At 52.6% G+C, this 13,012-nt stretch overlaps 2 protein-coding genes across 7 annotated transcripts; both read left to right on the forward strand.

The window, feature by feature from the left end:
* The first annotated feature begins 284 nt into the window (after positions 1–284).
* CIRBP (cold inducible RNA binding protein) lies at positions 285–5,079 on the forward strand. 4 transcript variants are annotated; one of them, XM_056512567.1, is made up of 8 exons: positions 331–553; positions 1,235–1,343; positions 1,439–1,545; positions 1,977–2,115; positions 2,214–2,298; positions 2,404–2,468; positions 4,718–4,809; positions 4,940–5,079. In XM_056512567.1, the coding sequence occupies exons 2-7, from the start codon at positions 1,241–1,243 to the stop codon at positions 4,720–4,722; spliced, it is 504 nt and encodes a 167-aa protein (XP_056368542.1). In that variant the 5' UTR covers positions 331–553; positions 1,235–1,240; the 3' UTR covers positions 4,723–4,809; positions 4,940–5,079. The 4 variants fall into 4 exon arrangements, with proteins under 4 accessions (XP_056368540.1, XP_056368542.1, XP_056368541.1 ...); XM_056512566.1 differs by having other exon boundaries at positions 373–553; positions 4,715–4,809; XM_056512565.1 differs by lacking the exons at positions 4,718–4,809; positions 4,940–5,079 and adding an exon at positions 2,822–3,582 and having other exon boundaries at positions 285–553.
* A 1,729-nt stretch (positions 5,080–6,808) lies between these two features.
* Positions 6,809–11,499, forward strand: FAM174C (family with sequence similarity 174 member C). 3 transcript variants are annotated; one of them, XM_056512874.1, is made up of 3 exons: positions 6,809–7,207; positions 7,753–7,869; positions 8,479–11,499. In XM_056512874.1, exons 1-3 carry the CDS (start codon positions 6,936–6,938, stop codon positions 8,480–8,482), a joined length of 393 nt encoding a protein of 130 aa, XP_056368849.1. In that variant the 5' UTR covers positions 6,809–6,935; the 3' UTR covers positions 8,483–11,499. The 3 variants fall into 3 exon arrangements, with proteins under 3 accessions (XP_056368849.1, XP_056368847.1, XP_056368848.1); XM_056512872.1 differs by having other exon boundaries at positions 6,856–7,207; positions 7,708–7,869; XM_056512873.1 differs by lacking the exon at positions 8,479–11,499 and having other exon boundaries at positions 6,860–7,207; positions 7,708–7,873.
* Positions 11,500–13,012: the final 1,513 nt, after the last annotated feature.

Genomic DNA, 13,012 nt, shown 5'->3' on the forward strand with positions numbered 1-13,012 from the left:
GGGGCGGTGACGGGAGGAGCCGCCGGGGGCAGCACTCGGAGCCCAAGATGGCGGCGGCCCCTGAGGCGGCCCTTTGTCTACGGCCAGCGCCGCAGTGCGAGAAGGGCGCGAAACTGGGCCAGCGTGGGCACGCCCCCTTCGCATGGGGGCGTGGCTATCTCTCCTCTCAGCCAATCAGCGCCCTCCACTTCCTTCCCTCTCACAGGGGCGCTCCCGCCCGCCTCCGCGCGCGCAGCCAATGGGCGCAGACCGACGCGCCCCGCCCCCACGTGGGTGGAGGGGGCGGGGCCACGCTGCTGTTTTGTTTGCGCGCCCCTACCGTCGGCCCCCGCCGCTGCTCATTAATATTAATGAAATCCCGCCCAATCGGGAGGTGCAGCGGCGGCAGCGCTTTGGTGACGTGTCGCCCCGCCTTGCAGCGGGGTTCATCTGCATATTCATGAGATAGGCGGGATGAGGCGCGGGCGTTTATAAGGCGCCGCCCCGCCAGGCTCGCCGTACATTCTGCTGAGGCTTTGAAGTGTTCTCTGGACCTCGCGCCGTCCGGGCATCGGTGAGCGCAGTCGCACGGGGCGGCCGCGACCGCAGCGGGCCGGGTGGGCCCCGGCGAGCTGAGTGTCCCAGGGGTGGAGGGCCGGGTCCCGCGGGAGGCTGGGCCGCGGCTCCCGACCCACCGATCGGTGCTCGCTGCGGGCACGGGGGATGCGGCGGAGCGGGCCCAGCTGGGCCGTGTGCGGGAAGGGGCCGCGGCGGGGGGAAAACGCGCGCGCGGAAACAAAATGGCGACGGGCCTCGGCCGTGCAAAATGGCGGCGGGCGGGAGGGAGGGGGCGGCGCTGTGAGGGGAAGACCGGTAGGGGGCGCGGCGGGGCGCGCATGCGCGCTGGGCCCGGAGCGGCGGGAACTGGGACCGGGACCGGGGTCCCACCGGGGGCTGGCGGGACCCGGCCCGGCCGCCGGTTCTGCCGGGGTTTGGCCGTGGTGCTGCTCCCCTGCTCTTGGCCCTGAGCCTCGCGGGGCCCAGGTGTGCCCTCACTCCCGGCCACCCTGAGGGAGACTCCTCATATAGCTGACAGACCACATAAGGCGTGGGCTCAGAGGCGCTTAAGGCGTTCGGGAGTGTGAGATCGCTTCGGTGTTGCGATAGGCGGTGTTAGAAGGATTTAATGTTTCAGACCTCACGGGGGATTATGTGGGTATTTTGAGTCGCTGACTCGGTTCTGTTGGTTTGGCAGGTCAGAATGGCATCAGATGAGGGAAAGCTGTTTGTCGGCGGGCTCAGTTTCGACACCAATGAGCAGTCATTGGAACAAGTCTTCTCTAAATACGGACAGATTTCTGAAGGTGAGACTGTCGAGCCAAGATGGAATAGTTTCCCTTAGTCTCAAAAATTCCCATGGTGCTGATGGGTTTTTACTTCCTGCCTCTCCTTTTCACAGTCGTGGTGGTGAAAGACAGAGAGACTCAGAGATCCAGAGGTTTTGGCTTTGTTACTTTTGAAAATATCGATGATGCAAAAGACGCTATGATGGCCATGAATGGAAAGGTGAGGGGGCTCTGGAGTTGGTTCTTTATTTCTAATAATGGAGGAAGAGGATCAGAGGTGTGCTGCTTTTCAGGCTGTGTAGATAAACAGATAAATAAATGTCAATGTCTTACATGAAATGATACGGATGTAAGAAGTTTGGCTATATGAATTTATATGGAAAAACGCATATATATAAATTGATAAATTAACACTACTGAATTTGGATGACTGAGGTAGTGCCTTTATAGGTATTTCTGTAAATACAATTAATATATCAGTTTCTTTGCCTGCTTGGCTTAATTGTTGCATGAAGCACACGTTTATTTTGTGAGGAGCAGTAAGTCCTGGCACTGCTCAGCCAGCTGGGAAGATGTGCAGTTCGTTCTACATGTGCTTTGCTATTTCAGTATTTCGGTATTTCAGTTTGGCTAACTGTGGATGTGTTTTAGTCTGTAGATGGGCGTCAGATCCGAGTTGACCAGGCTGGCAAATCCTCCGAGAACAGATCCCGTGGCTACAGAGGGGGGTCCGCGGGGGGCCGGGGCTTCTTCCGCGGGGGCCGAGGCCGGGGCCGTGGCTTCTCCAGAGGTGAGTGCCTGGGGGTCACTCATAAACTGGATTTGGGGAGGAGGGTATGTGTTGCTTGTCAGACTGGTTAAAAAACCTCATTTCTGTGTATTTCCAAGGAGGTGGAGACAGAGGCTATGGCGGCAGCAGATTTGATTCCAGAAGTGGAGGCTATAACGGCTCCAGAGACTACTATAATAGCAGGTAAGGGCTCTGCCAGCATTGGGGGCGGTGGGGAAGCTGTGGTGGAGCTCAGACCAGCAGAGAAGCAGTTGAGCAGCTGTAAATCAGGTGCTGTTTGTCCCACAGGAGTCAAGGTGGCTATGGAGACAGGAACTCAGGAGGCTCCTACAGAGACAGCTACGACAGTTACGGTAAGTCCCGCTTCAACCGGGAGCGCTGAGTCCGTGTGCTGTAGGAGCTCTGAAGCTGCTGAGCCTGAGCCTGGAGCTGGCTCAGGCTGTGGACGTGGTGGTGCAGGGAGAGTCTAATTTAATGCATGTGCAGGAGTTGCTCGGATCTAAGGCAAAGCAAGTGTTTAAAAAAAAAAAAAACCAAAACAGGTGTTCCTGGAGCCCAAACTCTGGCTGCCCTAACGCACTGACCCGCGGGTGGGGGATCTCAGTAGCCAAGTAGCCGTAGCCTCGGAATAATGCAAAGGGAGTAAAATGCTGGAACTTGTCTTTGCTTCAGTGCCTTTACAATTGTGCCTGCTTCTTGTCCTCAGCTACACACAACGAGTAAAAATCCTTCCTGACTCAAGATCGTCCTTCCAATGGCTGTATTTATAAAGATTTTTGGAGCTTCGCTGAAATGGTTATTGTGTAGTACATCTACTTGTATTTTCACTTTTGTAGTATTATCAGTTCTGATCTTGTCATACACAGCCTGGCAGCTTCTGAGACAAGACTGTCTGATTAGACTGTCTTGGAGAAAGCTCTGCTTTCAAGTGGTTTTAATCTTTTTTGAAAGCACTTCAGATTTTATTTTATCCTCCATGAATGAGCCAAGGTGTTCGTTTCTGTTTTTTTTTTTTTTAAGATGGGGCCCCAATTCAGTTTCTTTTGAGCTAGAAAGGACCTTGTACCGATGTTCACTGGAAGCTGAACAAGCTGTGGACTTTTTTTTCTTTTTTTTTCCAAGTGCATTACCTTCTTTTGTCTTTTGTAACATTCCTTTAGTGTAGCAAGGTAGGAATGCAGCCTGGGTTCCGTTGGAAGGCAAACCACCTTGATATATCTAAAGAGAAACGTGCTTGTATGTTCAACCCGCATAACGGTATTTTTACTGTTGTAATGATGTAAATGACCCAGAACTAGACTTGCAAACTTACCATTAAGAGGTTCTTGAAAATGTTTATTTATATTGTCCTTTTTTACTGGAAGAAATATGCATATTCCATTGCTGTTGTATTTGAAGTGGTAAAGGATTCCTGTATACAGTTTTCTTTGGCTTTACGAAGCCTATTAAAAGACCGTCTGAAATGAACTCTGCTCCTGACATTTACATTTCATTGCACAACACAACCCTTGGAGATGAAGAACAGTCTTGGGAGCGAGAGGAGATTAGGGACAGTGGCAGAGCCAGCCGGACGATTGCCCGGGCACTGGAATTTTAATCCTAAAATCAGTCTTGGCATCTGAATTGGCCGATCAATTTCACATTAAATAGTCAAAACTTGTCTGTAGAGGCTGGAAGTACAAACCTGAGGGTGTGCTAGGAGCGAAGTGCAGTTGGAATGTTAGGAAGGATAATGGATGTTTCCTCCAAAGCTGCTGTAGCCTACACTGGGAAGCTGTAGAGAAGAGCCAAGTGCTGCAGTCCCTGGGCTGTTCCCTGCGTGCCGAGCGCGTGTGCGATGTAGGGGAATGCCGGGCTTAGCTTAGCTGTGTCATTGCTTACAAGTTCTAAGAATTCTTTGCTAGCAAATGGAAACTGCAGTGTCCTTGGAGAAAAGAAGTGTTGTGCCTCCAACAGAAACCTCTGAGACGAGAGCTGCTCTCTTGGCTAGTTCATATGTGGAAATAGTCCTGTAATTCGAGGTAACTCCTTTTGCTCATGTCCGCATCCTTCCTCTTGTTGAGAGCTCATTTGAAAGTCTAATGTACCTGTGAAATATTCCTTTTGACAATTTTGGTCAGCTGCTGGAAAAACGTTAACCCATGCCGTATGCAACCTTTGGCTTGTGGCACACCTTGAGTTCCACAGATCAGAGTTGGGCATGCAGCCGTGTCTTGCTGTAGGTACGGAAGCAAGATTGGAACGAACTCCCTGACTCGATATGTGTTCATCTATTGAGACTCTTCCTAGACTTCATTAAGTTGCTCACTTTAATTGTAGCTTTCTTTGCCATCCTACTTGTTGCCATTAACTTTTTCCCATGGCCCACACTTCCTAAGCAGCCATGTCCAAGTGTTAACTCTCTGCTTAGGGGATCCAAACCATGGGCTGGCTGAGCACGGGCAGCAGCCGGCCCGGAACAGTTTTCCCAGACTGTGCTTTGTGGTGTGATGGGTTCAGCGATGGCTTGTGAGACCCTCATGCGCTGTGAGCTGTGTGGGGAGGTTGGGGGCGAGAGCAGCCTCTGCCCAGGGCTCCTGTTAATGCCTCTCTGCTTTAGCAGGCTGAAGGGACCCGGCGCGCGCCTCGGAGGGCCAGCGGATCCTGAGCGACCAGAGCTGCGTTCCAGGGATGCTGGAGCAAGTTTGCCATCAGGTAACATCCCTTTCTTCTTTAGCTGTGTCTCTTTTCTGTAGCCTTGAGCTCTAAATGCTGCAGTAGTAACCCTGTTCTATACCTGTAGCTTTATCCACCTTCCAATTCTCTTGTCTCTGTTCCATTTCAGCACTGAGACACGTCAGAGAAGACAGAAGGACAGACACTGGAGTGGGGAGATGAAGAGCTCAGAGCAGTGGTGGTGCTCGTTTTCACATGAACCAAGTCAATCAAGCCAGAATAAAACACTGAAATACAGAAAAAAACAAATCTCTTTGGTACTTTTTGTGGGAAGTAGAATATTTTTGGCAAATTTTTTTGTCTGGTGCACAGCCCAGTTCAGAGCACAGAACAGATCACCACCGTGGTAGTGCTTGGAGGTGGACACACTCTGCTGCAAACAGATTGATGTGTGATCCTCATGGAAAATGAGGTCTTGTTGCTGTTTAAATCCTAAAATTGTGGCAGCTCAATGAGGAGGATTTGTCTTGGGAGAGGCTGACACTCTGAACATGTTTCTGGCAGGAGATTGCAGGGTGAGAGCAGTGAGTTTTTGATTATCTCAGCTGCTCCTGCCCTTTTTTTTTTTTTTTTTTCTGTTAAATAAGAGTTGATTTCTTTATCCCTGCCCTTTTCTCCCCATTTTTTAAGCTGATAAACTCAGAATTTGGTGATGGGCTCACTCAGGAGCCCTGAGGACTTGCTGCCCAAGAGCCATCAGTTCCCCATTTTCCACTGATAAGAATCCCCAGACATTCCTGCCTGCAGGAGGGGATTATTGAGCTCACTTCACAAAACCTACTTTTCCTCCTTTAACCTTTTTCAAATTATCTAAGTGAGCAGCATTTAAAAAAAGCAATCAGCCATGACACACTTCTGGGGGTTGTATTGAGCAATTCACCAGTGAGAATTTTTGCATGTTAATGCAAGAGGATATTAAATATAATGAAGGCTGAGGAGTGTGTGAAGTCTTTGCTGATAAAAATGCAGTCAGGTGAGGCTTAAATGAATTCAGGCTGAAAATACTTACAAATAATGCTTTGTAAAACCTCCCTAAATAGGATGCTTAGACACAGGCAGAAATAATGAACAGGTGCAAAAATAGAGCCTGGTTGGAGGTGCTTTTTGGAGGTTATTTTTGGCATTGCTAATTATGGCAGGGAGTTAATGATGTCTTGCTGGGATGGGTGAGGGAATGGCTGGATCCAGGGGCTGGATGTGGAACCCAGTGGCGTCACCGGGAAGATGTTTGGGTGCTGTGGGTTTGACGTGAGCTCGTGTGACCCAGTTTTAGGCAGAATGCCCTTTTTTAAAAATTAATCCCTGTGTATCCAGGCAGCTGGAGCTGTTCCTGAGGAAAAATGGGGAAGTGGAGCAGGGCTGAAGGGCGGTGACTGAGCCCTGCTCAGCCGGGGGTGTCTGCAGAGGAAGAGGGTGCGGGATAGAAATTCTTGAAATGCTCAAAATGCTCCTGTTTGCAGCTGTCTTCGCCATGGGGCGGGAATGGCAGGCGTGAAAGGAAAGGGATTACCCTGAGGGGGAAATGGCGGCTCTGGGGGAGAAGGTGCAGCTATGAGAGAGAAATGATGACCCTCAGGGGGAAATGGTGGCCTTGGGGGAAGAAAGACAACCCTGAGGGGGAAATGGCGATTCTGAGGGAGGAAGGAGAGTCCTCAAACTTTGAGGGCAATGGCGGTTCTGAGGGAGAAAGGAGAGTCCTCAAACTCTGAGGGCAATGGCGCCCTGAGGGAGAAAGGAGAGTCCTCAAACTCTGAGGGCAATGGCGGCTCTGAGGGAGGAACGAGAGTCCTCAAACTCTGAGGCAATGGCGGCCCTGAGGGAGGAAGGATGACCCTGAGCGGAAAATGGCGTCTGTGACGGACGGGGTGTTGCAGTGAGGGAGAAATGGCGGCCCCGCATCCCGCGAGGGTACAACAACAACAACAACAACAACCCTGAGGGCAAAATGTCGGAGCCCCGCGGCGGCTCCGTGAGCGGGTCACGGCCGGGCCGGAACGGCGCAGCCCCGGAACCCGCGAGCGGCTCCGCGGGCGCGGGCGGTGCCTGTGCCGCACGCACCTTCCTGCGGCCGCCGCTCCGCTGCGCTGCCCCGGCCCGGCCCGGCCATGCCGCGCCTCCTCCTCCTCCTCCTTTTCCTCCTTTCCCTCCTCATCCCGCACCTCGGCCGCGCCGCCGCCCCCAGCCCGGCCAACAGCACGGCGAACAGCACGGAGCTGCCGCGGACGACCGCACGGAACGAGACGCAGCCGGGGTCGGAGCAGGAGTCCGGGCCGAGGCTGTCGCTGGGCTCGGGGCTGCCGGTGCTGAGGCGGGCGGTTTATGTGCTCAGCGCTCTGTCGGCCTTGGCCGCGCTCTACTTCGTGCTGCGGGCGTTCCGGTGAGTGCGGGAGGGGACGGGCACGTATCCGTGTTCTGCTGCTCCCGCTTGTCCCCATCGTGGTGTCCCCTGAGCCGGGGCTGTTATCCCGGGCTGTGTCCCAGGCTGTCCCGGTTTCGGTGTTCTCTGACCCTGGTCGGGGATGTCACCCTGATTGTCCTGGTCCTGGACTTGCAGCAATGTCCCTGCTTGTCCCTGTCCCTGACCCTGCCAGTCCCAGTTTTGCTCTGGGTCCCCTGAATTCTGTCACGGTGTCCCCTGTCCCTCACCTGCCCTAATCCCGCTCCTAATCCCCTAATGTTTGTGCTCATTTTCCCTGAATCCCCCTCCTTCTGCCAGCCGGGGCTCTGCTTCCCCGCGCATCCCTTTTGGCAGCGAGTCCAAACCGTAGCTGTAAATCGCCAGCACTGTTAATTACCCGAGGTAATTAGCGCTAAAGCTGCTCCAGTCCCGCTGGGTGGGGACAGCAGCTCACTCACTGTGCTCTCCCTGTCCCTCAGCCCCAGGTCCGAGGGCCCCAGAAACGAGCCCAAAACTCATTTCAGGTTGAAGAAGCCCCAGAGGAAGAAGTACGGGCTGCTGTCGAGCCAGGACGACACCATCGAGCTGGGCTCCCTGGACAGTGACGAGGACACCGTGTTTGAGAGCCGGAGCCTGAGGCGGTGAGGGAGGGTTCTGTGTGCTTTGTGTGCTGCTCTTTTCCTCACAAGGGGCTGAGGCTCCTTTCCCAAAGCCGTGGGAGCTCTGGCACAGCTCCTACAACCAGATCTGCATAAATTAAAACGTCTGTGTGTGGTCTCTGTGTTGGCACACGGATTTATCTCACTTTTCCTCGTTTTCTGGCCCAGGGAAGTCTCACTGACAGGGTTATTTGGACACTGCTGTGGGGTCACAGAGCTGTTGTGAGTGCCCAGTCTGGGCCTCCCTGTGTTAGACAGGAAAACAAAAACTCCTGGATTTTTATTTTTTTTTCCCCTTCACCTTAGGAATTGCTTTCAACTCATATCACAATTCAAACTCCCAGTCCTATCAGGACATGCATTCCTGTTTTCCCAGCAAAATTCCTGGCTTGTTTTGTTGGGTTTTTTTTTTTTCATTTTGGGAATTGCCTCCAAGTCTCATCACAGTTCAAACTCCCAGTCTCATGGGGATATCCATTCCTGCTTTCCCAGCCCTGTGTTTACATCCCACAAGTTCGATTTCTGGGGAGGTTGTTTGAATGTCACCTCAGCTCCCCCTGATTTTGGGTGTCTCTTTTTTTTTTTTTCCAGATGACTCGTGACCAGCAGCACTGGCTGCCCTGAATGATGGAGGGTCCAATCCCAGTGGAATCTCCAGTGCTCAAGTTTTCTATCTGCTTACAGTGACTTAATTAACAGTTCCAGCCCTTCCATAGCTGAGGGCAGGGGAGAGGGGACCAAACCTGTTTTCTTCACGTGCATTCTTGGGGACATTTCTGGGGAAAGATGAGAGCTGTTCACTGCATGGGGGAAGGCTGAGGTAAGGGAGATGCTCCTGGATTTTCAGCACCTGAAATCTGATCTTGAGAGCTGCCCCTGTGCCTCATACCCCTCTCTCCTTGCCCTGGAAGCATCAGATTCTTTTTCCAGGCTCATCCTCTTTCCTTCATGCAATATCAAGTTACTTCTTTGGGAAGTGTCTCTGTAATCAGCTCCTGGGAGGAGCTGGGAGAGCTCTGGGTGTCTTTTACACAAAAGAGGGTGGGAGGGTGGTAGTTCAGACAGAGCAGCTTTGGGAATGAGTTAAAAGAGTTAAATTTTGCAGGTTTGGCAGGATAATCCGGGTCATTCATGGGTTTACAGATGTGTTTACAAACCTAAGGAATATTTATCCAAAAGAGCCACCAAAAGGGCTGGGAATGCCTGGACTCTGCCCAGCCCCAGCTGTGAGCTCACCAGGGACACATGTGACATCTGCCAAACTCTGGATTTTGTGATACTGAGAAGAGCCAGGTATGAGCCAGGGAGTGTCCTGGAGCATCTGATAACTGGAAAAGGGGGACCCCAACCCCTCCTGACTGAGTTTCAGGGCAGCCCTGGCTGAGCTAGCTCCTCTCAAGGACCCTGAAGTTTCACTCTCTTGGCTGGTACTCAGGCAGATTCTTTCCTCAGCCCTTTGTTATGTGGATATTTGGGGTCTGATTGTATAGGACCAAAGGTGAATGTGTCAGGAGGTGGTTTTTGGACGGATCTGCTGCTAAAACAGTGAAAACTGCTTTGCCAATTTGCCAACTGCTCCTGTCCATGGAAACTGGCAGCACATCCTTAAATCCCATTCCCCAAGCTGGTAGTGCCTTTGTTTGGAGAACCCGAGGGATTTGCCCTGCGGGCAGGGAGAGTCCCTGTGACACCTTTAGGGTGGATATTTTGGAATGTCTTTGGCTCCTTTCCTTTGGCTTGCAAACCCCCTGTGGATCAGGGGCGGGGATGACACCGGGAGAAGGGGATGTGCTGATCAGGGAGAGGCTGGGGGCTCCCGGGGCAGCTGTGAGAGCTGTGATCTGTATAAGCAGCCACCTTTGTTTGTTCAGGTGAGGTTTCCTGGAGAAATCCCACCCCCATGGCAGCTCTGTCTCACACGTGCACAGTTTTAAAATACATATATATATTTTTAATAACCCTGCCGTGTGCACACAGTGCTTGGATGTGTGGCCTGTTTTCCTGTTTGGATTGTTCCACACCTGTTTTGGGCGTTTCCTGCTTGTTGTAGCTGCTGCAGATGGGAGCAGGCAGAGGTTCCATGAGGGAATTGCTGGGATGGTTCCACCCAGCTGCAGCTTCCCTGGGGATGGTCAGAGCTCTGTGATCCCTGGTCAAGGATCTCTGGATCCTGCAGAGCTGCATGTGCTGGCAATTCCTTGGCTCTTTTATTATTTTTTCCTCTGGAAAGTTGTTCTTTGTGCTGTTGAAGCCAGATGAGCCTGACTGTCCAATCCACTGCCATGTTCAGTGTTTGACTAACACATTCCTCATCCTTCCTTTACCTGGAGTGATGAACCTGAGCATTCCTTAGGCTCCCCTTTTGTTGGACAGATGGGGTTTGCAATTCTCAAGTTTCCTCACCTTGCAGGAGTGGAGCATTTGTTTAATGTTAAATGATTTGGATCAGAGGGAACCTCAAGCAGTAAGTCCTGCCCTGAAAATAATTCTGCTGGAATTAATTTTGGCTGGAACAGATGTTTGTGTTTGAGCAGGGAAAGGTGTGGAGCAGGTAATGAGGTGCCTGGGTTGTGCTGTGTAGGTACCAGGGAAGGGAATTGAGGTGCCAGCCTGGAATTTCTGCACCACTTCCATGTTTTCAGAGTTCTGCTGACAACCTTTAGAGGGTACAGGGTACTAAGGTGCTTGTGGGGCTGTCACTTGTCCTGATCTTGGGCTGTAATCAGGGACCCTGTGAAGCTGCTTCCATTTCCATCTGCCCCTGGGCAGCAGTTGGCATCTGGATTTGCCCTTTGCAGGCCATGACATTCCATCCCTGTTCTGCTCTGAGTCCTTGGAGTCTTTTCCAAGAGGAGAAAACCAAGTAACAGATCAGAGACTCCTGGGGTGCTCAACATGATCCCATTTCCCTGGGAAGAATCAGCTGGAGCTGTCACTTCCGCAGTGTGAGCAGTGCCAGGCCAGGGAAGTGTTTTTGGGGTGAATCTTGCAAATAACAACAGCTTGAACCCCTCACATGACATTTCCACAAAGGAGCAGTTCAGGTGTTCCTTCCATTACTCTTCCAGTTCCTCCACATGCATTTCATACCCTTGTTTTAGGTCTCTTTGCACCAGTTGGATCTTCCAGTAGCTTTCCAGTTTAAGTTTTTCAGGCTAAACACAGGAATGCAGACAGACCCACCTGTCCTGGCCCTGGGCAGGCTGATGCCTCACCAGCCACTGCTGCACTTTTCTTTCTCCTGGATGTTGCTGGAGGCTCCATGTGCCTGTTCTGCAGGATTCCTGCTCATCCCAGCCAGGAGGAGCCAATGGACCTGTTACAGTCACCACCTGTGTTCATCACAACTGGCTACAACAGTCTGCTCTGAGTTAAGCCAAAGCCAATTTTCCAAAGTTTACATAATCCCTCTGTTGTCTTGGAGGCTTTCTGGGATGCTCTGCTGCTGACACCAGGCTGCCCAAACCCACTGGGCCATCTGCAGGGTTAATGGGATCCACGGGAGCAGGGTCAGGTCAGCTCTGTGGGTTTGGTTCTGTGCCTGGGGTGGGTCCTGCAGCTGAGTGCTGGGAGAGGGGCCAGTGGTGGGAGTCAATAAACAGCATTTGAGCACGTTGTTGTCTGAGCTCCCCAAGGAGCAGCTTGTGTTTTACCCTCCTGGAACTGCTGATCTGTCTTTAAACAGCCACCAGCCCATCCATCCATGGTTTCCTTGTCATTGCAGCATCCCCTCCCCTGTACCTGGAACCCCTGGAATAAACATTCCAGCCCACCCATCCCTCCCTGCTGTCTGCAGGGCTGCTGTGGTGGGCTCAGGGATTTATGGAGTCCTTTGGGTTTTCCCCCTGCCTTGCTCCTGCTCACAGGACAGTGACACTGTGCTGCCAGGGCTGCTGCTCACCTTGTGTCCCATCTGGAAGTGTCCAAGCCCAGGCTGGATTGAGCTTGGAGCAGCCTGGTCCTTGGGAGGTGTCTGTGCCCATGGCAGGGGGTGGAATGAGGTGAGCTTCAAGGTCCTTTTCAAACCACTCAGTGACTCCATGGTTCTCCAGTCATCTCTGGGCTGGTTTCAGTTTTCTGAAGTCTCTTCCTTTCTCCATGTTCTCACATTAATCCTTTTCCTTGTACAGAAGACCAAATAAGGTCCCTGTGAGGCCAATTCTGGCCTCTCCACAGCAGCAGAACCAAATTTCATTTTACTTATTTGGGAGTGAGGAAGGAGAGGCTGTTCCCTGGATCACAGAATCATGGAATCTCCTGAGCTGGAGGAGTTCCACAAAGATCATCCAGTCCAGCCCCTGTTCCTGCACAGACCCCCCAACAATCCCACCCTGAGCATCCCTGAGAGCAGTGTCCAATCATCCCTGCAGCTCTGGCAGCCTTGGGGCTTCCCTGGGGAGCCTGGGCAGTGCCAGCACCCTCGGGGGAAAGAACCTTTTCCTCATATCCAGCCCTAAACCTCCCATACACAGTTCCAGCCCCTCGGGAGTCTCCCCTGAGTCCCCTCCAGGCTGAAATGGGAATGTCCCAGCTCCTCCCTGCAAGGAATTAGTTCCAGAACAAAACCAAGGGCGTTCCCTGACCCTCACATCTGCTTCTCATCCTCCTCATTCCGGTTGTGTGGATCTGTTCCCCTGTCCCCCTCTGCCACCCTGCCCGTGTCCCCGTGTCCTGGCTGCTCAGGTCCTGGGGCAGCCGAGGAGGGGAGAGGGTTTTGTTTGCTCCACGATTTACCCTCGTTGCTGGTGAGGTTTTGGGGGCAGTGGGGTCGGGACACACCAGGAGCTGGGGCACAGGGGATCCCTGTAGGTGGCACTCACAGACCAGACTTGGCAGCTGCCGGGGCACTGCCGGCACCTGGGGAAGCTGCAAAGAAATCTTGGTGACTTGAAAGGCAAATCTGCTTCTTCCAGCAGCTGGGATGAGCTGGAAGTGCCCTTTGGGGGCTGTGCTCTCTTGGTGTCAGGGAGCAGCAGGTTTTGGGGAGCTGTTGGGGGATCTCTCTCAGGGCAGAGTCTCTCTCAAGGGAGTGTCTCTCTCAGGTTAGGCTCCACCTAAGCCAGGTTCCACCTGGCCCTGTCAGGACTTGTTTGGGAAAGGTTTTTATGATTCTGGGCCTGACAAG

This window comes from Oenanthe melanoleuca, chromosome 28 (assembly GCF_029582105.1).
Source record: "Oenanthe melanoleuca isolate GR-GAL-2019-014 chromosome 28, OMel1.0, whole genome shotgun sequence".
Taxonomy (NCBI): Eukaryota; Metazoa; Chordata; class Aves; order Passeriformes; family Muscicapidae; genus Oenanthe; species Oenanthe melanoleuca.

Coding starts and splice junctions, on each gene's coding strand:
- CIRBP (XM_056512564.1), top strand. CDS start 1,241: ATGGCATCAGATGAGGGAAAGCTGTTTGTCGGCGGGCTCAGTTTCGAC. Junction 1,344..1,438: donor ATACGGACAGATTTCTGAAG/GTGAGACTGTCG, acceptor TCCTTTTCACAG/TCGTGGTGGTGAAAGACAGA. Junction 1,546..1,976: donor TGATGGCCATGAATGGAAAG/GTGAGGGGGCTC, acceptor GATGTGTTTTAG/TCTGTAGATGGGCGTCAGAT.
- FAM174C (XM_056512872.1), top strand. CDS start 6,936: ATGCCGCGCCTCCTCCTCCTCCTCCTTTTCCTCCTTTCCCTCCTCATC. Junction 7,208..7,707: donor TTCGTGCTGCGGGCGTTCCG/GTGAGTGCGGGA, acceptor CCTGTCCCTCAG/CCCCAGGTCCGAGGGCCCCA.